Genomic DNA, 25,000 nt, shown 5'->3' with positions numbered 1-25,000 from the left:
CATACGATCACTCACGATTCCCACACGATCACTCACGATTTCCTCACGATTCCCACACGATCACTCACGATTCCTCACGATCACGATTCCTCACTCACGATTTCCTCACGATTCCCACACGATCACTCACGATTTCCTCACGATCACTCACGATTCCCTCAATTACTCACGATTTCCTCACGATCACTCACGATTTCCTCACGATTCCCACACGATCACTCACGATTCCCTCAATTACTCACGATTTCCTCACGATCACTCACGATTCCACACGATCACTCACGATTTTCCTCACGATTCCCACACGATTCCCCCACGATCACTCACGATTCCCACACGATCATTCACGATTCCCACACGATCATTCACGATTCCCCCACGATTGCCTCACGACTTACTCACGATTTACTCACCTAGATACGATGAGGAAGTAATGAGTCCAGACGCGAGTGAAATATTCAGCGAGTGGACAGCAATGATGGCGGAAATGGGTGGCAGTGAGAGGTGAGTGAGAGTGAGTGAGAGAGTGAGAGAGAGTGAGTAATTTGTTTTTCTTTAAATTTCAGCCTTTTCTAACTTTCTTAATCTTACTCATCCTCATCGAGAGAGAGAGAGAGAGAGAGAGAGAGAGAGAGAGAGAGAGGTGATATGGAAGGAACAGCAGGAGGAGGAGGAGGCGGAAGAGAAGAGGAGGAGGAGGAGGAGGAGGAGAAGAAGAAGAGAAGAAGAAGAAGAAGAAGAAGAAGAAGAAGAAGAAGAAGAGGAAGAGAAGTTACGTTAGGTTACTCCTCCTCCTCCTCCTCCTCCTCCTCCTCCTCCTCCTCCTCCTCCTCCTCCTCCTCCTCCTCCTCCTGTGTGTGTGTGTGTGTGTGTGTGTGTGTGTGTGTGTGTGTGTGTGTGTGTGTGTGTGTGTGTGTGTGTGTGTGTGTGTGTGTGGCGTCAGTTGTACATTAGCAGTGGTGGTGTGTGCACGTACTATTACTTCCTCCGTGTGTGCGTGTGTGCGTGTGTGTGTGTGTGTTTACGTTTTCTACAGTGTACGTTTCTCAAGCTATGTGCGTTTTTATGTGTGTGTGTTTGTGTGTACGTGAAGTTTCAAATCATGTGTGTGTTTTGTAGTGATGGAAAAGTGTGTGTGTGTGTGTGTGTGTGTGTGTGTGTGTGTGTGTGTGTGTGTGTGTGTGTGTGTGTGTGTGTGTGTGTGTGTGTGTGTGAGTCAGTGTTCATGTGCGGAACGTTAGCTGTGTGTATGTACAGGATGCGCGCACACACACACACACACACACACACACACACACACACACACACACACACACACTTGTGGTTTATATACGTGTCTTTTAGAAGTAGTAGTAGTAGTAGTAATAGTAATGCCGCTACTACTACTACTGCTGCTACTACTACTACTACTACTACTACTACTACTACTACTACTACTACTACTACTACTACTACTTCTAAAGAAAACATTATTATTATTATTATGTGTGTGTGTGTGTGTGTGTGTGTGTGTGTGTGTGTGTGTGTGTGTGTGTGTGTGTGTGTGTACTACTTAAGTTTGGTTGAGGCCAAGGCTTAGAGAGAGAGAGAGAGAGAGAGAGAGAGAGAGAGAGAGAGAGAGAGAGAGAGAGAGAGAGAGTTACCTTGAAAAAATAGTTGAAGGAAATGGCAGGATGATGAGAGAGAGAGAGAGAGAGAGAGAGAGAGAGAGAGAGAGAGAGAGAGAGAGAGAGAATGTCATAATCTTTGTTTTGCTCTCTCTCTCTCTCTCTCTCTCTCTCTCTCTCATAGGCAGAGGGGGATTTAAAGAAGCCATAGAGAGAGAGAGAGAGAGAGAGAGAGAGTCTGTCTGTCTGTCTGTGTGTCTGTCAATGAGGTCACGTGACGAGGCAGGGGCGAGAAGCGGACCAATCACAGCCTTCCTTCGATATTCTTAGCCAATCAGCGCGTCTCCTTCTGGTGGTGATGGTGGTGGTACTGTGCTTGAGGTGCCGCTTAGTAAATATTGCAAACATTTATTTATTTATTTTAAGTTCGTTTCATTTATTTTCGTTTTTCTTTATTTATTTCGTATTTTCTCAATTTTTCGGTCAGATTCGTATTAATTTCGTAATATTGAAGTGATTTTTCATTTTTTTTCCACTATTTTCTTATTTTTTCGTGTCAGAATTAATATATCTTAATTTTCCGCCTCTTTTTCATAATATTTAGTTCAGTGTCTTTAAAAATTCCACTGATTATCGCTCACTTTTCATTTATTCCCCATAGTTATTTACATTTTTCCAGTTATCTTGACCCATTTTCTTTACACCGCGTTTAGTATTACAATATTTCCCTTTAAATTTCGCTCACATTTCTCTATTTGTTCCTTGATTTCATTGGCTATCGTGAAAATTCCTTTGTTTATCGTCCAGCTACCACCACCACCACCACCACCACCAATAATAATAATAATAATAATAATAATAGAAAACGGACTTAACCAAAAAATTTAAAGGTTAACTCGTGAAAATTAATGAAGGAGGAAGAGGAGGAGGAGGAGGAGGAGGAGGAGGAGGAGGAGGAGGAGGAGGAGGAGGAGGAGGAGGAGGAGGAGGAGGAGGAGGAAAGGAAGAAGCCAATTAAATTCACACTTATCAAGGTTGTAAGCGAACGCACGAACGAACAGAGAGAGAGAGAGAGAGAGAGAGAGAGAGAAAGCTAGCAATTACATTAACATTTTTTCAAGGCTCTCAGTAAATGTAATGAGAGAGAGAGAGAGAGAGAGAGAGAGAGAGAGAGAGAGAGAGAGAGAGAGAGAGAGAGGCGTTCCCAAGGCTTGTGTTAGGAACCTACTGACTTTTCGAGATTGAGAGAGAGAGAGAGAGAGAGAGAGAGAGAGAGAGAGAGAGAGAGAGAGAGAGAGAGTAACCCAGAATATTCTAATTGATACAGAAATAGAAAAAAAGAGGAAAAAATAGAAAATAAAATAAAAACAATGAAAGATTAAAGATAGTGAGAGAGAGATAGAGATTGTGACGTAAGAGAAGAGAGAGAGAGAGAGAGAGAAAGTGATAATAAGAATGAGAGAGAAAAAAAGAAAACGGTAACTAAAGGAATATAAGAGAAAGAGAGAGAGAGAAAGTGAGAAAGTGAGAAAGAAAGAAAAGAGAGAAAATAAGAAAAAAAGAAAAGAATAAATGAAAATAAATACCAATAAATTAGAGAGAGAAATACAAAAGACCAGTGTACGACAATTACCCAGAACCGTACGAGAGTCACGCTAACCCACACACAATTAGAGAAAAAAGAGAAAAAGAAAGAAAAAAAAGAAAGGAAAAAGAATGAAAAAGAAAAGGAAAACAATAACGAGAAAATAAACCAAAGATATCGCACCTTGAAAAATAAAATAGATAAGATAATCAGTCAATCTCGACAAAATAGAAACTGGAGTACGATAATTGTCAAACGGTACGAGGGCTCCCAGCTAAGCCCACACAGTAGAAAGGAAAGGAAAAGAGATAGAAAAAAGAAAAGAAAAGAATTAACAAAAGAAAAACAATAACAAAAATAAATAAACCAAATCACACCTTAAAACAATAAAATAGATATATTAACAATCAATGTCGACAAAATAGGAACTGGAGTACGATAATTACCAAACCGTACGAGGCTTCCAAGCTAACCCAACACAATTACAGAAAATAAAAGAAATGAAAAACAATAACATAAAAATAAACAAAACACTCATAAAATAAAACCAAATCAAACTCGACAAAATAGGAACTTGGAGTACGATAATTGCCAGAGCGTACGAGGGTTCCAAGCTAAGCCCCGCCCCCTGCCAGGCCACCACGGACCGTCAATGTGGTGCCCGGGGTTAATTTCCGTGCCATACCTGTGTTGTGCCCCGGCCATGAAGGACAGGTGAGTGCTGTGCTGACCTCCGCTGTGTGACCCCCGTGTGGTGAGGCTGTGCTAGAGAGAGAGAGAGAGTACTAGTGGTGTTCTTCAAGGTGTGTATTTGGGTGTCAGCTGTTTTCGTGGAGAGAGAGAGAGAGAGAGAGAGAGAGTCGATTTGAGAAAGTGGTCTAATGATGGATAATGTCAGAGAGAGAGAGAGAGAGAGAGCTGTAATGTTGGTAATCGTGAGGTCTTGTGTACTCTCTCTCTCTCTCTCTCTCTCTCTGAAGGGGGTGGATCTGTTATCTAGCTCTCTCTCTCTCTCTCTCTCTCTCTCTCTCTCTCTCTCTCTCTCTCTCTCTGTGTGTGTGTGTGTGTGTGTGTGCGCTAAGGAGTGGGAGAGATTTCCGGTCAAGAGAGAGAGAGAGAGAGAGAGAGAGACTGCATTCCGTTGCGCCATCTACTGTTTCCTCCCACCCCACCTCTCTCTCTCTCTCTCTCTCTCTCTCTCTCTCTCTCTCTCTCTCTCTCTCTCTCTCTTGTGTGTTGCAAAATATACATCATAACCTGTTAGACGTGTGTGTGTGTGTGTGTGTGTGTGTGTGTGTGTGTGTGTGTGTGTGTGTGTGTCATCTTTCCTCATTACTAGAATTTGCAAACTCACTCCACACACACACACACACACACACACACACACACATATTTAGTCTCTCTCTCTCTCTCTCTCTCTCTCTCTCTCTCTCTCTCGTGGTTAAAGTAGTAGTAGCAGTTGTAGTAGTAGTAACATTACTACTACTGCTGTTGCTGCTACTACTACTACTACTACTACTACTACTACTACTACTACTACTACTACTACTACTACTACTACTACTACTACTACTATTATTATTATTATTATTATTATTATTATTATTATTATTATTACTACTACTACTACTACTACTACTACTACTACTACTACTACTACTATTACTACAGATGCGCGTCACGGGAGGGCAGCAGCAGCAGCAGCGTTGGAGGAGGAGGAGGAGGAGGAGGAAGACTGCAGCGTCCTAGACAAGGTTCTCTCTCCGACCTGGTCACGTCAGATGCGCGCCGCCCCCCTATGGTTCTCCGCCCCCCGCGCCAGGTGAGAGAGAGAGAGAGAGAGAGAGAGAGAGAGAGAGAGAGAGAGAGAGAGACGATTGCTACAGCTGTTATATGTGTGTGTGTGTGTGTGTGTGTGTGTAATTGAGGTTATGTAAGTTACAGCTGTGAGAGAGAGAGAGAGAGAGAGAGAGAGAGAGAGAGAGAGAGAGAGAGAGAGGAAGATAAATATGAAATAAATAGATAAATAAAATACTCTCAGCCAATCAGCGCGTCTCCCTGTGGTGGTGATGGTGGTGGTACTGTGCTCGAGGTGCCGCTTAGTAAATATTGCTTCTATTTATTTTCATTTTTTTGCGTTCGTGTTTCATTTATTTTTATTTATTTTTTGTATTTTTTTTCTATTTCACATTTTTCTTTTTGTTTCGCCTGATTTTGTTTATTTTTCATTAGTTTTCGCTCAGATTCGTATTAATTTCGTAATATTTCAGTTTTTTTTCGCAATTTTCATTTATTTTCGTTAGTTTAATTAATTTTGTTTTTTTTTGCATTTAGTTTCGTCTTTCACTTATTTATTTATTTATTTATTTATTTTGCTGTTTTTATTTATTTATTTATTTATTTATTTACTGAAGACAAAATAATTCTTACCAAAAATAAATAAAAAAATAAGAATTAATAAAAAACGAAAAAAAAATAAATTAGACCATTAAAAATAAATTCAATATACGAAAAATTATAATTGACCCATTGGAACCCATTTTGACCCATTACACCTCCATTTTAACCCATTACCCATTTTTAGCCATTCCATTAAAAAGATAATTTTAACCCATTATTCATTTTTAGCCATTCCATTAAAAAGTGATGATTTTAACCCATTACCCATTTTTAGCCATTCCATTAAAAAGTGATAATTTTAACCCATTACCCATTTTTAACCATTCCATTAAAGAGAGATAATTTTAACCCATTACCCATTTTTAGCCATTCCATTAAAAAGAGATAATTTTAACCCATTACCCATTTTTAGTCATTCCATTAAAAAGAGATAATTTTAACCCATTCCATTTTTTACCTATTTTTAACCCATTTTTACTGATTTTAACCCATTTATACCCATTATTATTTATTTTCAACCCATTTTTACCTATTTTCACCCAGGTTTACTGATTCCTAACCCATTTTAACCCATTTTAACCCATTCTATCAATCTATTTCATGTATTCTGCCCATTCCAGGTCATATTTGCCTATTTTAACCCACACTAACCCATTCAAACCCATTATTACTTTTTTACCCATTCTACCCATTCTAACCCATTCATTACCCATTCAGACCAATTCTAACCTATCCAAATCCATAATATAACCATTTTTACCCATTCTAACCCATTCAAACCCATGATTTACCCATTGTAACCAATTTTCACCATTTAAACCCATTTTCTACCCATTCTAATTCATTCTAACCCATTTTAACCTATTATTTATCCATTATAACCTATTTTAACCCATTCTTACCCATTAGAAACCAAATTTGACTCATTCTTCCTCAGTGTAACCCATTTTCACCATTAAAACCCATTCTAATTCATTCAAACCCATTATTTACCCATTATAACCTACTTTAACCCATTGTAGACCAAATTTTACCCATTCTAATCCATTTTCACCATTTAAACCCATTTTTTACCCATTCTATTTCATTCAAACCCATTATAACCCATTTTACCCATTATAAACCAAATTTGACCTATTCTAATCCATTTTTACCCATTCTAATTCATTCAAACCCATTATTTACCCATTATAACCTATTTTAACCCATTTTCACCCATTATAAGCCAACTTTGACCCATTCTAATTCATTCAAACCCATTATAACCTATTTTAACCCATTATTTACCCATTAACCCATTTTCACCCATTATACCAACTTTGACCCATTCTAATCCATTTTTTGCCCATTCTAATGCATTCAAACCCATTATAACCTATTTTAACCCATTATTTACCCATTTTAACCTATTTCAACCCATTTTCACCCATTATAAGCCAACTTTGACCCATTCTAATCCATTTTTACCCATTCTAATTCATTCAAACCCATTATAACCTATTTTAACCCATTATTTACCCATTTTCACCCATTATAAATCAACTTTGACTCATTCTAATTCATTCAAACCCATTTTAAACCCATTATAACCTATTTTAACCCATTACTTACCCATTTTAACCTACTTCAACCCATTTTCACCCATTATTTACCCATTTTAACCTATTTCAACCCATTTTCACACATTATAAGCCAACTTTGACCCATTCTAATCCATTTTTGCCCATTCTAATGCATTCAAACCCATTATAACCTATTTTAACCCATTATTTACCCATTTTCACCCATTATAAATCAACTTTGACCCATTCTAATTCATTCAAACCCATTTTAAACCCATTATAACCTATTTTAACCCATTACTTACCCATTTTAACCTATTTCAACCCATTCACCCATTATAAATCAAATTTCACCCATTCTTTCACTCTAACCCATTGTGACCCACCCCAGGGCAGCGTGAGTGAGAGTGAGGGCAGCTGTGGCAGTGTGGGCGGGGGGGGCAGTGGCGGAGGGGGGGTGTTCCTGGACCGAACCTCCTACCATTATATGTACCAGGATGTCACCTCCCTTAAGACCATGCTGCTGCGGCTCAGGAGGGTTTTGCAGGCCACCGACACCATTAACCCATTCGACGCTAACCTCAGGGTGAGTCACGGGGGGGGAGGTGTGGTGAGAGAGAGAGAGAGAGAGAGAGAGAGAGAGAGAGAGAGAGTGTGTGTGAGAGAGAGAGAGAGAGAGAGAGGTGTGTGTGTGTGTGTGTGTGTGTGTGTGAGAGAGAGAGAGAGAGAGAGAGAGAGAGAGAGAGAGAGAGAGAGAGAGAGAGTGTGTGTTTTATGGTGTGTGTGTGTGTGTGTGTGTGAGAGAGAGAGAGAGAGAGAGAGAGAGAGAGAGAGAGAGAGAGAGAGAGAGAGAGAGAGAGAGAGAGAGAGAGAGAGAGAGAGAGAAAGAAGAGAGAAAGAGAGAGAGAGAGAGAGAGAGAGAGAGAGAGAGAGAGAGAGAGAGAGAGAGAGAGAGAGAGAGAGAGAGACAGACATAGACACACACACAAACAAACCAAACCTATTTAAATACCCTACCACCACTCTCTCTCTCTCTCTCTCTCTCTCTCTCTAACACATCCTAAAACACACACACATGCACACACACACACACACACTCTCTTCCTCTCAACCCATAAGACACATCATTTCTCTCTCTCTCTCTATCTATCCATCTATCCATCCATCTATCTATCTATCCATCCATCTACCCCACCACTAACTAATCCGTCCGTCCGTGTGTGTGTGTGTCCTCAGAACTCCCTGTACTTAAGTCTGGCGAGCAGTGAGTCACCAGGACTTAATGGTGACAAGGACTGCCTCACACCTTCACCAGCCCAGATCTGCCAGGAGAATGTCGACTTGAGGAGACAGGTGAGAGAGAGAGAGAGAGAGAGAGAGAGAGAGAGAGAGAGAGAGGAGGGGGGGGATGACAAATGCAGAGGAGGAGGAGGAGGAGGAAAAGCAGAGAAGCAGAGAGAGGAAGAGAAGGAAGAGAGAGAGAAGGAGGAGGAAGAAGAGGAGAGAGAGAGAGTGAGAGTTGGGTTTTTTTTCATGGTTTGGCAGGGTGTGGTGGAAGTTATTGGTGTTTTGAAGGGTGTTTTTGTGTTGTGGCAGGGTGTAGTGGAAGTTATTGGTGTTTTGAAGGGTGTTTTTGTGTTTTGGCAGGGTGTAGTGGAAGTTATTGGTGTTTTGAAGGGTGTTTTGTGTTTTGGCAGGGTGTAGTGGAAGTTATTGGTTTTTGAAGGGTGTTTTGTGTTTTGGCAGGGTGTAGTGGAAGTTATTGGTGTTTTGAAGGGTGTTTTGTGTTTTGGCAGGGTGTAGTGGAAGTTATTGGTGTTTTGAAGGGTGTTTTGTGTTTTGGCAGGGTGTAGTGGAAGTTATTGGGGTTTTGAAGGGTGTTTTGTGTTTTGGCAGGGTGTAGTGGAAGTTATTGGTGTTTTGAAGGGTGTTTTGTGTTTTGGCAGGGTGTAGTGGAAGTTATTGGTGTTTTGAAGGGTGTTTTGTGTTTTGGCAGGGTGTAGTTGGCAGGGTGTAGTGGAAGTTATTGGTGTTTTGAAGGGTGTTTTGTGTTTTGGCAGGGTGTAGTGGAAGTTATTGGTGTTTTGAAGGGTGTTTTGTGTTTTGGCAGGGTGTAGTGGAAGTTATTGGTGTTTTGAAGGGTGTTTTGTGTTTTGGCAGGGTGTAGTGGAAGTTATTGGTGTTTTGAAGGGTGTTTTGTGTTTTGGCAGGGTGTAGTGGAAGTTATTGGTGTTTTGAAGGGTGTTTTGTGTTTTGGCAGGGTGTAGTGGAAGTTATTGGTGTTTTGAAGGGTGTTTTGTGTTTTGGCAGGGTGTAGTGGAAGTTATTGGTGTTTTGAAGGGTGTTTTGTGTTTTGGCAGGGTGTAGTGGAAGTTATTGGTGTTTTGAAGGGTGTTTTGTGTTTTGGCAGGGTGTAGTGGAAGTTATTGGTGTTTTGAAGGGTGTTTTGTGTTTTGGCAGGGTGTAGTGGAAGTTATTGGTGTTTTGAAGGGTGTTTTGTGTTTTGGCAGGGTGTAGTGGAAGTTATTGGTGTTTTGAAGGGTGTTTTGTGTTTTGGCAGGGTGTAGTGGAAGTTATTGGTGTTTTGAAGGGTGTTTTGTGTTTTGGCAGGGTGTAGTGGAAGTTATTGGTGTTTTGAAGGGTGTTTTGTGTTTTGGCAGGGTGTAGTGGAAGTCATTGGTGTTTTGAAGGGTGTTTTTGTGTTTTGGCAGGGTGTAGTGGAAGTTATTGGTGTTTTGAAGGGTGTTTTGTGTTTTGGCAGGGTGTAGTGGAAGTTATTGGGGTTTTGAAGGGTGTTTTTGTGTTTTGGCAGGGTGTAGTGGAAGTTATTGGGGTTTTGAAGGGTGTTTTGTGTTTGTGGCATGTAGTGGAAGTCATTGGTGTTTTGAAGGGTGTTTTTGTGTTGTGGCAGGGTGTAGTGGAAGTCATTGGTGTTTTGAAGGGTGTTTTTGTGTTTTGGCAGGGTGTAGTGGAAGTTATTGGGGTTTTGAAGGGTGTTTTTGTGTTTTGGCAGGGTGTAGTGGATGTTATTGAGGTTTTCAAGGGTGTTTTTGTGTTTTGGCAGGGTGTAGTGGAAGTTATTGGGATTTTTAAGGGTGTTTTTGTGGCAGAGTGACAAGATTTCTGCATTGTTAACAGGAGAAACACTCTTTTAAATGGCTCTAGTTGAAGTGACGTGGGTTTTTAAGGGTGTTTTTGTGGTTCTAGAGGCAGAGTGACATGATTTCTCCATTGTTAACAGGAGAAAGACTCTTTTAAATGGCTCTAGTTGAAGTGACGCAGGTTTTTAAGGGTGTTTTTGTGGTTCTAGAGGCAGAGTGACATGATTTCTCCATTGTTAACAGGAGAAACACTCTTTTAAATGGCTCTAGTTGAAGTGATGCAGGTTTTTAAGGGTGTTTTTGTGGTTCTAGAGCCAGAGTGACAAGATTTCTCTATTGTTAACAGGAGAAACACTCTTTTAAATGGCTCTAGTTGAAGTGACGTGGGTTTTTAAGGGTGTTTTTGTGGTTCTAGAGGCAGAGTGACATGATTTCTCCATTGTTAACAGGAGAAACACACTTTTAAATGGCTCTAGTTGAAGTGATGTGTGTTTTTAAAGGTTTTTGTGGTTCTAGAGGCAGAGTGACAAGATTTCTCCATTGTTAACAGGAGAAACACACTTTTAAATGGCTCTAGTTGAAGTGATGTAGGTTTTTAAGGGAGTTTCTGTGGTTCTAGAGGCAGAGTGACAAGATTTCTGCATTGTTAACAGAAGAAACACTTTTAAATGGCTCTAGTTGAAGTGACGTGGGTTTTTAAGGGTGTTTTTGTGGTTCTAGAGGCAGAGTGACAACATTTCTGCATTATTAACAGGTTCTAGAGGCAGAGAACAAGGCATTTTTTATACCCTAACCTCACCTAACCTAACCTAACCATACTATTTCCAGGTGGTCTTACTACAACAACAATTGGAAGACAAGGACAGAACTATTCGACTACTCCAGCAACAACTATCTCAGAGCCTCACCTTAACCACCGTCACGCCAGCACCTACCACCAACACCACCACCACCACCACCGCCGCCGCCGCCGCCACAGCCACAGTCAACGCAGCCACACAGACGGACAGACTGACGCGAGGGGCCCCCCTAAGCGCTAGTCTGTCTCGCGCTGCCTCTATTGATGATGGTTTGGGGCCCACTGTGAGGTGAGGCTGCTGTGGTGTGCTCTCTCTCTCTCTCTCTCTCTCTCTCTCTCTCTCTCTCTCTCTCTCTCTCTCTCTCTCTCTCTCTCTCTCTCTCTCTCTCTCTCTCTCTCTCGTCTCTCTCTCTCTCTCTCTCGTTCGTTTACTTTGTGGTTGTGTATGTGTGTGTGTTAGCGCTCTCTCTCTCTCTCTCTCTCTCTCTCTCTCTCTCTCTCTCTCTCTCTCTCTCTCTCTCTCTCTCTCTCTCTCTCTCTCTCTCTCTCTCTCTCGTTTATTTTGTGGTTGTGTGTGTGTGTGTCTCTCTCTCTCTCTCTCTCTCTCTCTCTCTCTCTCTCTCTCTCTCATATATATGGTGAATTACAATTATTATTATTTTTTCATTTTAGTTATTGAGAGAGAGAGAGAGAGAGAGAGAGAGAGAGAGAGAGAGAGAGAGAGAGAGAGAGACCTAACTTTACTCACTTTTAATGTTTGCATGTAATCAAAACACAAACAAGAATTACATACATATATACAGATTACACAATACAGAGAAAGAGATTATATTTGTTATTGTATGTGTTGCAAAATTTGAGAAAGGGAGAAATATTTGACCATTTTGTGTATATTTTTGTAATGGTGACACTGCTAGGAGGATTATTAATGGTAGTAATGGTATTGACTTTATAATAAACACCATTTTTTAATATCACCAAGTCTTCGGAGGATTATTAATGGTACAAATTTGGTCCATTTCAAGAACCTTAGTGTTAGGAGGATTATTAATGGTAGTAATGGTACAAACTTGGTCCATTTCAAGAACCTTAGTGTTAGGAGGATTATTAATGGTACAAACTTGGTCCATTTTTTTAATACCACCAAGTCTTCAAAAACCTTAGAAAATGTTGAAGTTTTTAGTGTTGGTGAAATAATAGACACAATTTTAAGTTTGAAAAATTTTGTGTTAGTCGAATAATAGAGAAAAACTTATAGTAGAAGTTCTTAAAAATCTTTGTTGACCAAGTTTGAGTGTTATTAGAATGATATAGACATAGACATCAATAAACTTGGAATTAATTAGTAAAATATTAAAAGTGTGAGTAACTAAATTAGGTTGAATAACAGACATGAATAGATGTACCTCTGTACTCATGTCCTGGTGAAGTGCATTAGTGAGGTGGTGATGGTGTGGTGAAGTGAACTGGTGCGTTAGTGAGGTGGTGTTACCCTCACCACTACCTAAGGTAGTGGTGACTTGGGTGGTGGTCCTCATCGCCATGGAGGCAGCTGTGTGCTAAAGACTGCTGTGAGGAGCTCCACCTGTGGCCAGCATGATCAGTACTAGCCACAGGCACCAGTGCCCTGAGTCACCGCCAGCCACGGTCTCCTCTGCACTGCTCCTCCTACGTCACAAAGCACCACTCTAGCCACGTGGCAGGCGGTGTGGTGATCTGGTGGAACTGGTGTTGAGGGTCACCAGGCTGGCCTTGCTCTGCAGGACACAGGCGTTGGTTCACCTCTGTTCCCCCACCATGGTCCTCATGGTGGTGTTTTGTAGCACCTGGAGCTGCCCCTGCTGGTAGGGGGAGATTGCTACGAGGACAGGGGCACTGTAGACGGGTGTTGTAGTCCACCAGGGAACTCACCGCCTGCATGCAGTACAGGTGCAGGATGGACTAGGTGGCCCCCGCTGTGAGTCGTCTCATGGCCTGCATCACGTTCAGCCTGGCCTGCGTCCCATCCCTCAGGTGGGTGGCATGGCTTGTGAGGGACAGCCGGTGGGCCACCCACACCCTGACCAGGCCACCACTACTCCCTGGATGTGGGGGCTGCCAGGCTGTGTTCACCATCATGGGTGGGGATTTCTCCGCCAAGATGTTGAGCCCCAGGCAGAGGCTCTCACTTCACACTGATGGCATTGTGCACCTGCTGTGTTCACCTGTGTTTGTTGCCCCTGCCAGTGAGGACAGGGGCGAGGTGGTCAGTGTGGCTCAGCAGGGTAGTGTCCTTGGAGAAGAGCAGGGCCACAAAGTGTTTCATCAGCAGGTTGAAGAGGAGGGGCCTGAGGATGCCACCCTGGGGTATGCTGTTCTCTAGCTCCTGGAAGCCTGACTTTCACCCCTGGTGGAAGCACCCTGCAGTGCTGCAGGTAATTCTGCAGTACTCCTGCAGCCAGGCCGGCAGTCTTCCTCACACCCTTCCTTGTGAGGGTCTCAAGGATGGCATGTTGGCTGGCCTGCTCAAAGGCCTTCTACAGGAACATCTGTAGGTGAAGAGGCCCCATGCACCACTGCAGGCCTGTAAGCACCATCCTCTGCACTGTTTTGGCAGTGCATGTGAGTATGGACATGGGCCTCACCTTGGTGGGCCTCCTTGGCTCAGGGACAGCTTGTGTGTCCGCCTCCTTCCATGGCAGTGTCAAGCAGCCCGCCATCCATGTGGTGAGTGTGGCCAGCAGTGCAGTGTCCCCGGCTGGCCCAGTGTCAGCCAGCATGGAGCAAGGCACACCGTCTGCCCCGGCTGCTGTCATGGCCTCTCCTCTCGCTTGTCTCTACTCCTGCAGGGGGAAAGGCCAGTATGTCTCATTGCCTTCCTCCATCGCCCCGTGCCGGCCTGATCACAGTGTGGAGGAGGTGGTGGTGGAGACAGTATGTGCAGCGGTCACTGGTGACTGGAGCACCACTCTGTGAAGACAGCAACAAGCCTCTCTGCTCCTGACGTGGGTGTGGGTGGGCAGGGCAGGGCGGGGTGGGGCCTGATGCCATCCTCCAGAGTGGTGGCTGGAACCAGAGCACCACTCTAGCCAGTTGGCCTCCCTGGCACTGGGGTGCCTCATGTACACCTTCCTGTGTACAGTGACACAGTGGCTGTGTTCCTGCACCTCCTCACTGTACACCCGCCTGTGTGGGTGGTGGCGGTGGTGGTGGCACGGCACACTTCTGGGGATGGAAGGCTGTGTGGGCTGTATTGAGAATGGCAGTGGTCATGTCCCTCTCCTGGCAGTAGAGGTGGTCAGGTGGGAGCCACTGTCAGGGTGGGAGGGGGAGCAAAGTGGTCGGTGGTGAGGGTGGTGTGAGTGGCCTTGGCTGTGTTGAGGGACACTTGGGCGAGCCACCTGGATCCCTTTCCCGACCTGGGTGATGGGTTTGTGCCGGGGGGGGGGACTGGTGTGTGTGGTGACCTGCCTGGAGGTGATGGGGGCAAAGAGGTGCTTGAAAAACCAACAAACTTAAACTAGAATAACAAAAACACCCTTCAAAACACACACAACATTTCAGAAACACCACAAGTCAGCAAATCTAACCTTTTTCAGCCTACAAACTTGAAAACTTCAACTAGAACCTGCTAAAATGCCACTAGAACCACAAAAATACCCTTGGAAAATACACACAAACACTTCAGAAACACACACAAACACCATAACACTCATTTAAACCTTTTTCCAGCCTGCAAACTTGAAAAACCCCAATAACTTCAACTAGAACCCACTAAATGCTACTAGAACCACAAAAACACCCTTGAAAACACACACAACACTTTAGAAACACACAAACACATAACACTTCTACACTCAATAGAATAAAACTTGAAAAACACAAATAACTTCAACTAGAACCACAAAAACACCCTTAAAAACACAGAACACTTCAGAAACACTCATTTAAACCTTTTTCCAGCCTGCAAACGTGTAAAAACCCCAATAACTTCAACTAGAACCCACTAAATGCTACTAGAACGTGTTAAAATCTTACCAGAACCACAAAAACACCCTTCAGAACACACAGAACACTTCAGAAACACTCATTTAAACCTTTTTCCAGCCTGCAAACATGTAAAAACCCCAATAACTTCAATTAGAACCCACTAAATGCTACTAGAACCTGTTAAAATCTTACTAGAACCACAAAAACACCCTTCAAAACACACACAACACTCATTTAAACCTTTTTCCAGCCTGCAAACATGACAAACCCCAATAACTTCAACTAGAACCCACTAAATGCTACTAGAACCTGTTAAAATCTTACTAGAACCACAAAAACACCCTTCAGAACACACAGAACACTTCAGAAACACTCATTTAAACCTTTTTCCAGCCTGCAAACATGTAAAAACCCCAATAACTTTAACTAGAACCTATTAAATGCTACTAGAACCTGTTAAAATCTTACTAGAACCACAAAAACACACAGAACACTTCAGAAACACTCATTTAAACCTTTTTCCAGCCTGCAAACATGACAAACCCCAATAACTTCAACTAGAACCTATTAAATGCTACTAGAACCTGTTAAAATCTTACTAGAACCACAAAAACACCCTTCAAAACACACACAACACTCATTTAAACCTTTTTCCAGCCTGCAAACATGACAAACCCCAATAACTTCAACTAGAACCCACTAAATGCTACTAGAACCTGTTAAAATCTTACTAGAACCACAAAAACACACACAACACTTCCAGAAACACTCATTTAAACCTTTTTCCAGCCTGCAAACATGAAAATCACCAATAACTTCAACTAGAACCTATTAAATGCTACTAGAACCTGTTAAAATCTTACTAGAACCACAAAAACACCCTTCAAAACACACAGAACACTTCAGAAACACTCATTTAAACCTTTTTCCAGCCTGCAAACATGACAAACCCCAATAACTTCAACTAGAACCTATTAAATGCTACTAGAACCTGTTAAAATCTTACTAGAACCACAAAAACACACAGAACACTTCAGAAACACTCATTTAAACCTTTTTCCAGCCTGCAAACATGAACCTGTTAAAATCCCCAATAACTTCAACTAGAACCTATTAAATGCTACTAGAACCTGTTAAAATCTTACTAGAACCACAAAAACACCCTTCAGAACACACACAACACTTCCGAAACACTCAGAAACACAACTGTGATCTAATGTAACTTTTCCTTTTGGCATTACAAGCTTCCGTCTGGGAAAGGTAAAGTGTATAGGAAGTGTTATTGATGTGTTGCTTGGCTGTGTTACTCTGTGTTCTCCCCTGGCCCTCCTTGCCCTGCCTGCCACCTATCCAGACCTACAACTCCTCCTTGCTGTCCTTAAGTTATAGTAGTAGTAGTAGTGGTAGTAGTGCATTAGACAGCTTGAAATAATAAGTTTGCATATTCATGTGATATTTTGGTGCCTGCGTGTGTGTGTGTGCGTGTGTATGCGTGTGTGTGCGTGTGTATTGCCTTCTATTCAAATATCAGGAATTATTGAACCTGTGATAATTATGAAGCTAGAATTAAATACAGGATTATATATAGATTACTTGCGTGTGTGTGTGTGTGTGTGTGTGTGTGTGTGCGTGCGTGCGTGTGCTATTTTTCTAGTCTAATATCTATTTTCTGCGCCACACTGATGAATAACAATGGTGATATAATAAAAACAATGAGTCAATATTTTTTTTGTTTATCTTATTCATCTAATGAGTCTTCCTCACCTTTGCATGCCAGCAGGTACACGTGGTGAGTACTGCATCTGTATTTACTCATCATTTTACTCATTATTTACTCATCTTACATTATTTTACTCATTTACTCATTATTTTACTCATCTTACTCATCGTTTACTCAGCTTACTCATCTTTTATTTTTTACTCATTATTTTACTCACCTTACTCATCATTTACTCATTTTACTCATCTTGCTCATTATTTTACTCATCTTACTCATCATTTTACTCATCTTGCTCATTATTTTACTCATCTTACTCATTTACTCATCTTGCTCATTATTTTACTCATCTTACTCATTTACTCATCTTGCTCATTATTTTACTCATCTTGCTCATCATTTACTCATCTTACTCATCATTTACTCATCTTACTCATTATTTACTCATCTTGCTCATTATTTTACTCATCTTACTCATTATTTTACTCATCAGGTGCCATTACTCATGATCTCATTTTTTATTTAGCTTACTCACCTTGTATTTTTTGTCATGCATCATGCATCACTTGCTCATCAATTTACTCATCTTTTACTATTTAACCCTTCTTACTCATCAATTTACTCATTTTTACTATTTTACCCATCAGATTCATAACTTTACTCATTTGTTCTATTTCTTCTCATTCATCACTTATTCACCAATTTACTCATTTTTTCTTTATTTTCTCCTATTTCTCCTATTTACTCATCAATTTTCTCATTTTGACTCATTTTCTCCTATTCATTCATTCATTCATCTCTCTCTCATCTCTCTCTCTCTCTCTCTCTCTCTCTCTCTCTCTCTCTCTCTCTCATGTTACTCACTACTTACTCAATATGTAGACAATAATAGTACTTACTTTTATTTTCGAGTTCTTCTTCTTCTTCTTCTTCTTCTTCTTCTTCTTCTTCTTCTTCTTCTTCTTTTCTTCTTCTTCTAAATACTTCCTTTTATTTCTTTCTTCTTCTTCCATCTATTCTATCTCTTTGTCTCTCTTTTCTTCTTCTTTGTCTTCATCATCATCTTCTTTTCTTCTTTCTGCAACAAAATAAATACATTTTCATAACTATTTCACCACTATTCTGTCCACCTCCCTCATGCAAGAGTTCACCAGTACTCTCAATCCTTCACCACTATTCTGTCCACCTCCCTCATGCAAGAGTTCACCAGTACTCTCAATCCTTCACCACTATTCTGTCCACCTCCCTCATGCAAGAGTTCACCAGTACTCTCAATCCTTCACCACTATTCTGTCCACCTCCCTCATGCAAGAGTTCACCAGTACTCTCAATCCTTCACCACTATTCTGTCCACCTCCCTCATGCAAGAGTTCACCAGTACTCTCAATCCTTCACCACTATTCTGTCCACCTCCCTCATGCAAGAGTTCACCAGTACTCTCAATCCTTCACCACTATTCTGTCCACCTCCCTCATGCAAGAGTTCACCAGTACTCTCAATCCTTCACCACTATTCTGTCCACCTCTAATGCAAGAGTTACTCTTCGCCTTCACCCGTCCCTTATGGAGTTCCAGTCCCACAGCTTTGCTTGATAGGGTGGAATCAAAGCTCTTCGTCTCATCAACTCCCTCCTCACTAACTGTCTTCACTCTCTTTTCACCGCAAATGTTGCATCCTTTCTATCTCTTATCGCTATTTTCATGGTAACTGTTCTACTGATCTTGCTAACTGCATGCCTCCCCTCCCTCCTGCGGCCACGCTGCACAAGGCTTTCTTCTTCCTCTCATCCCTATTCTGTCCAACTCTCTAATGCAAGAGTTCACCAGTACGCTCAATCATTCATCCCTTTCACTGGTAAACTCTGGAACTCCCTCCCTGCATCTGTATTTACAAATTCCTACAATTTGTCTTCTTTTAAGAGGGAGGTATCGAGGCATTTGCTCTCCTAATTCTGGCTGATGGTTTTGCCACTTTTTCTACTCTTTGGAGAGCCAGCGCTCAAGTGGCCTTTTTTCTAACTTTCTTTTTTGCCCTTGGCTGCACTCTTCCCAAGGAAAAAAAAATCATTCACCACTATTCTGTCCACCTCTGATGCAAGAGTTCACCAGTACTCTCAATCCTTCTGGAACTCCTTATCTACTGGGTCTCCACCTTCCTGTCACCTGAACCCACTGAAGAGGAAGACTGCTAATCATGTAACCTCTTTCTTGAAGCTAACTTTGCACACTGCCTGGGGACTGGGATCTCAGTGGGGGGCTTTTTACACACTTATTTATCATCCTTGAGCCAAAACTCACACTAAAAATAAATTAAAATTACAATACCAATCTTTCATTTTTTGTTGCAGTTCTGAGATCGACTGGGAGAGAGGTCGTGGTAGGTCAGCCTCCAGTCCTGCCCAGCCCCACAGAGCAACCAGCCAGCCCCCCACCCCCATGCGGTCTTGCCCTGCCCCTCACCACTGATGGCACAAGATACTAGGTCAAACTAAGGTCAAATCGAGGTCAAACTGAGGTCAAGAAGTCAAAGAAGCAGAAAGGTCAGCCAGAACGTTTGTGATTGGTCGATATTAGCAGAGGTCACCCAGGAGCCTTACTATTGGTCAGTTTCAAGTGCTGGTCATGTGTGCCATTCCCAGTGATCCAAGATGACCCAGCCTGACCTTACCTGACCCTGCTTGACCCACAGACTTCACAGGAGGGTCAAAGTCTATCTAGCTCATGGTGTTGATTATAAACGCAGAAATTATGTTGTGACGTGTGTGTGTGTGTGTGTGTGTGTGTGTGTGTGTGTGTGTGTGTGTGTGTGAATTCCAAGTTGTAAAGTGATGGGTTGTAAAAATTAAGCCAGAAATTCAAGCTAAGAGGATCGGCTGAAAAATCTAAGCCAAAAGATCACCGACTGAAAATTTTAACCAAGAAACCAAAGATGAAATTTGATTGGCTAAAAAAATTGCTGGATGAAAAATTAAGCCAGAATTTTAAGTCAAAAGATCACTGGCTAGAAATGTAAGAGATCATTTAATCAGCTGAAAATTACAAGCTGGAAAAATTAAGAAAACAAGCTCATTAGCTGAAAAATTAAACCAACAGAACTTAAGAATAAAATTAGCTGAAAATTGCTTGAAGATTGGCTGAAAATTGCAAGAGAGAGAGAGAGAGAGAGATAGAGAACTGGCAGATATATTAAGCCAGAAGAAGAGAAAACTGACTGATATTTTAAGTTGATAGAAAGAGAACTTGAAAACTGGCTGATATTTTAAGCTGATAGAGAGAGAACTTGAAAACTGGCTGATATTTTAAGCTGCAAAACTCGACAGGTTGTAATATAGGCCAGTAACATTACAAGGGCACTGTACGAGGGAAGATGTCGCTGATTTGAGAGAGAGAGAGACAGAGAGATGAGAGAAACTGGACTAGAGACAGAGAGAGAGATGAGAGAAACTGGACTAGACAGAAAGAGAGATAGAGAGAAAGTTAGAGAAAAATTTACACTGCATAAGAAAATGAGAAGATTGAACTAGAGAGAGAGAGAGAGAGAGATACAATGCAGAATATTTTGTTTGTATTGAGTGCAAGACAGAGAGAGTGAAGAGAAGGAATAAGGCAGCTGCTGGGCCTCTTGGTAGCGTGTGGGACCTTGTAAGCATGCAGAGGACAGGAGGGCAGGAGTAGCGGTAAAAATCATTGCTACAGACTTCATAGGTTGGGTGTTGTTGTGGGGAGTGTTAAAATATCTCAGTGATCGATATACAAGTTGAGAAAAGGTATCTCTTATATCAGCGGAGTTAGGAAGGTCAATCTCAAATAGCAGCGGAGTTAGGAATGCCTGTCTCGGAATATTCTCCAATGATATCTTGTGTTTATTTATTTATTTATTTATTTATTATTTTTTTTAAGTATAGGGCGTAATGTAACTAATGTAACTAAACTATTTTAACCCCTTCAGTACTGGGACACATTTTTACCTTGAGTTTTGTGTACCATTAGACCATTTTATTGACATTAGGAAGGGTGTATGGAGGTCACAAGATTAATGGCCACAGTCGTCACTATTTTAACCCCCACATGAGTTTCTGAAGCTGTGGAAAATCACCAAATAGTCACCACAAGGAATATGGAAACACGTCACGCTACTGAAGGGGATAATCTAACATTTGCTCAGGTTTGGCTGAACATAATGTATTACTCTGTCTAACTTTGTCTGAAAATTTTACCTTATTTAATCTAACTTGGCCTAATCTAACCTAACCAAACTTTCACCTAACTTAATCTTGCTTTACCTAACCTCACTTTACTTAATCTGATGTCACGTCATCCCTTCAGTAGCGTGACATGTTTCCATATTCCTGTGGTGACTATTTGGTGATTTTCCACAGCTTCAGAAACTCATGTGGGGGTTAAAATAGTGAAGACTGTGGCCATTAATCTTGTGACCTCCATACATCCTTCCTAATGTCAATAAAATGGTCTAATGGTACACAAAACTCAAGGTAAAAATGTGTCCCAGTACTGAAGGGTTTAAAATAGTAAAGACTGGGGCCATTAATCTTGTGACCTCCATAGACCCTTCCTAACTTTTCCTAACCTAACCAGACCACATTCCTAACTGTTCTTAACCTAACTACACCACATTCCTAACTTTCCCTACCCTAACTGGACCACATTCCTAACTGGTCATGTGGGGAATTATTACTAGGCAAAGAATCACCAGTGTCTTGAATAATAACTCTCATGATACCTAACCTAACTTCCTCTTCCTCTTCTTCCTCCTCCTCCTCCTCCTCCTCCTCTATTTTTTATTGTTCTTCCTCCTTTTCATTTTTGTTTCCTCCTCCTCCTCCTCTTCTTCCTCTTCCTTCTCCATCTCTATCTCCATCTCCTCCTCCTCCTCTTTCTCATCCTCCTCCTCCTCCACTTTTTCTTGTTTTTCCTTCTTTTCATTCTTTCTCCTCCTCCTTTCTCTATTTCTTTGCATTCTTTTTTTCCTTTCTCTTTCATTCTCCTTCCTGATAATCCTTCTCTCTCTTCCCTATGTCATCTTTTATTCTCTTTTCTTACGTTCTTCTCCTTTATCATCATTCTGAGTAGGAAAAAATATTATTGTAAAAATTTTGATTATCGTACAAAAATATTATCGTACTCAAAATTTTGGCGGGAAAAAATGTAAACAAGATTTTGGCGGGAAAAATGTAAATAGAATGTCGATATTGTGATTTATTGAAGCAAAAAGAAAAAAAAATTAAATAAAGATTGATTTTGTGATTTATTGAAGGAAAACAGGAAAAAAAAAATAAGAAAGGTTGATTTTGTGATTTATTGAAGGGGAAAAAAATTAAATGAAGTTTGATTTTGGATAATAATTTTAGTTCACACCCAAACACACTCAAACATACCCAAACACACTCAAACATATCCAAACACACTCAAACACTCAAAACACACCAAACACACTCAAAACACCCAAACACACTCGAAACACACTCAAACACACCCAAACACACCCAAACACACCAAACACTCAAAACACACCTAAACACACCCAAAACACCCAAACACTCAAAACACACCCAAACACACTCAAAACACACCCAAACACACCCAAACACACTCAAACACGCCCCAGTAATGATGATAATGCAGTTATTAATGTTTTAAATAGACATTAGTGATTTAAAATGAATGTAAAGATTAATTTTGTGATGTATTGAAGGAATCTAATGTAAAATGGTTGATGATAATGATGATGATGATGGTGATGCAGTTTATAATGTTTTAGAAAGACAATAATGGTTTCTCGTGTGTGTGTGTGTGTGTGTGTGTGTGTGTGTGTGTGTGTTCCCAAGAGACAATAACTCGATAGAAAAGATGATAAAATGTGGAATTAGAAAAAAACAGAATAGAAGAAAGGAAATGGAGAGAAAAATGAAAAATAGTGAAAAGAAGTAAGGAAATAGACGAAAGGATAATGAGATACGAAGGAAATAAATGAGAAAAAAAAGGAAGGACGGAAATAGAGACGAAAATGAAAAGGAAATAAGAAAAGATGAAAAATAAATGAAATAGGAAATAGAAAGAAGAAGTAATAAAGATTAATATTGAAGAATGAAGATAAGAGACTAAAAACAAAGAGAAAGGGAGATAGAAAAAAATGAAAGATAATTGACAAAATGAGAGAGAGAAATTAAGATGTGAATATATAGAAAAAAATAGAGAAAGACAAATAAAAATAAATAAGAACGTAGAGAAATATAAAAAAAAAAAATAAATTTAGAGAGATAATTGACAAAATGAGAGAGAAATAAAAATGTGAATATTTAGAAACAAAAATAGAGAAATAGAAAGACAAATAAAAATAAATAAGAACGTAGAGAAATATAAAAAAAACAATAAATTTAGAGAGATAATTGACAAAATGAGAGAGAGAAATAAAGATGTGAATATATAGAAACAAAATTAGAGAAATAGAAAGACAAATAAAAATAAATAAGAACGTAGAGAAATATAGAAAAAAAAAACAATAAATTTAGAGATAATTGACAAAATGAGAGAGAGAAATAAAAATGTGAATATATAGAAACAAAAATAGAGAAATAGAAAGACAAATAAAAATAAATAAGAACGTAGAGAAATATAAAAAAGACAATAAATCTAGAGAGAGAGAGAGAGAGAGAGAGAGAGAGAGAGAGAGAGAGAGCTAAACCAAAGATATTTCAAGACTAACCTATGATCATAATAATAATAATAATGATATACCAAACTTGACTCCAAATGATGACGATGATGATAATAATGATAATAATAATAATAATAATATATAATGCTAATAATATACACGCTAAACGTTATTCATTTGCCAACTTTCCCGCATAAACGGTTTTTTTTTTTCTATTTGCATCCATTTCCTTGAGTTCCCCCCCCCTGTGTGTGGCGCTAAAGAAAACGGAGAGTGACAGAAAATGGAAGAGAAAACGTAGAATAAAGAAAATGAGGAAATAAAATAATGAAATGAAAGAAAATCAAGAATAAAGGAAAAAATCTCAAGTGACAAAGAAAACGGAAGAGAAAATGTAAAGTATAGGAAGAAAATGGGAAATAAGCCAAAGGAGACAAAGAAAATGGGAGGAAAAGAAAATGGAAGAGAAGAAAACGGGAAATAAAAGTAAATGGAAAAGAAAATGAGAAATAAAAAAATGGAAGAGAAGAAAACGGGAAATAAAAGAAAATGGAAGAAATAAGAGAAATAAAAGAAAATGAAGAGAAGAAAACAAGAAATAAAAGAAAATGGAAAAGAAGAAAATGAGAATAAAAGAAAATGGAAAAGAAAATGAGAAATAAAAGAAAATGGAAGGAAAAGAAGACGAAGAATAAAGAAATAGAAAAAAAACATGAAAGAAAACGAAGATATTCCACTCGTCACCCGTTTTCTGTGAGCTGAGCGACTGAAAGAAAAAGAAAACGTGGTGTCGCGTTTTGAGAAAGTGACCGAAGTGAAAAATGTGAAGAAAACGGAGGTAAAATTATTCACGTTTTCTATGAACACAAACTAAAGAAAACGAAGAAAACTAGGGTAAATGTTCTCGTTTTCTATGGACACGAAGAAAACGAGGGTAATAAAAGTGCAGGATTTGAAAAAGTAAGAAAACAAAAACAATTCTCCATTTTCTTCAAACTTTGACGAGGAAAAGAAAACGGAAAGTGCACGACAATGGAAATATATCTCGTTTTCTATGAACTTAAAAAAAAAAAGAAAACGGGAAAACACACATATGCACAGTACAGAAAGAACAAGACAGTGACCCACAAGGCAATAGAAAACGGAAAACACCGACCAGGGAAAGGAATAAAAGAAAACGGACGGAAGCTATGATAGAAAATGGGATGTGTGTGCTTTTTGGAACCCGTTTTCTTTATTTGGCTTTTTTTTCAAGAAGACACAAAATATAGATAAATGTGCTTAAAATATAACTCATACACACCCCTCCCCCCCTTCCCCCCGTGTGTGTGTGTGTGTGTGTGTGTGTGTGCGCGTGTGTGTGTATATAGCAAATCTATTTATTGATTTATTTATAAGTGTAAAATGAGATTAATTGTAAAGTGACCAATTCACATACGGTGTTAGCAGGACTCCCCCCCCCTCTCTCTCTCTCTCTCTCTCTCTCTCTCTCTCTCTCTCTCTCTCTCTCTCTCTCTCTCATATTTTCCACCTTTTATTATCCTTTTTCTCTCTCTCTCTCTTCCTCTTCTTTATCTATTTTTTT

The 25,000-nt window shown here is 40.2% G+C and overlaps 1 protein-coding gene and 1 long non-coding RNA gene across 2 annotated transcripts in view; one reads left to right on the top strand and one right to left on the bottom strand.

The window, feature by feature from the left end:
* LOC123506926 (mucin-12-like) overlaps positions 1-20,150 on the top strand; it is a 28,930-nt gene extending 8,780 nt beyond the window's left edge. The window contains exons 5-10 of the mRNA XM_045259353.1: positions 418-504; positions 4,864-5,014; positions 7,546-7,740; positions 8,391-8,507; positions 11,084-11,343; positions 19,088-20,150. Coding sequence (XP_045115288.1) covers positions 418-504; positions 4,864-5,014; positions 7,546-7,740; positions 8,391-8,507; positions 11,084-11,343; positions 19,088-19,205 — 928 coding nt within the window. The 3' untranslated portion in view covers positions 19,206-20,150. The remainder of the gene's footprint in view (positions 1-417; positions 505-4,863; positions 5,015-7,545; positions 7,741-8,390; positions 8,508-11,083; positions 11,344-19,087) is intronic.
* A 1,605-nt stretch (positions 20,151-21,755) lies between these two features.
* Positions 21,756-25,000, bottom strand: part of LOC123505681 — an 11,508-nt gene continuing 8,263 nt past the window's right edge. Inside the window, exon 2 of the long non-coding RNA XR_006675230.1 lies at positions 21,756-21,822. This is a non-coding gene — a long non-coding RNA (uncharacterized LOC123505681). The remainder of the gene's footprint in view (positions 21,823-25,000) is intronic.

The sequence above is a fragment of the Portunus trituberculatus genome, chromosome 2 (assembly GCF_017591435.1).
Source record: "Portunus trituberculatus isolate SZX2019 chromosome 2, ASM1759143v1, whole genome shotgun sequence".
NCBI classification, from domain to species: domain Eukaryota; kingdom Metazoa; phylum Arthropoda; class Malacostraca; order Decapoda; family Portunidae; genus Portunus; species Portunus trituberculatus.
The sequence above is the reverse complement of the archived record's forward strand: the minus strand, read 5'-3'. Positions and strand labels throughout refer to the sequence as shown.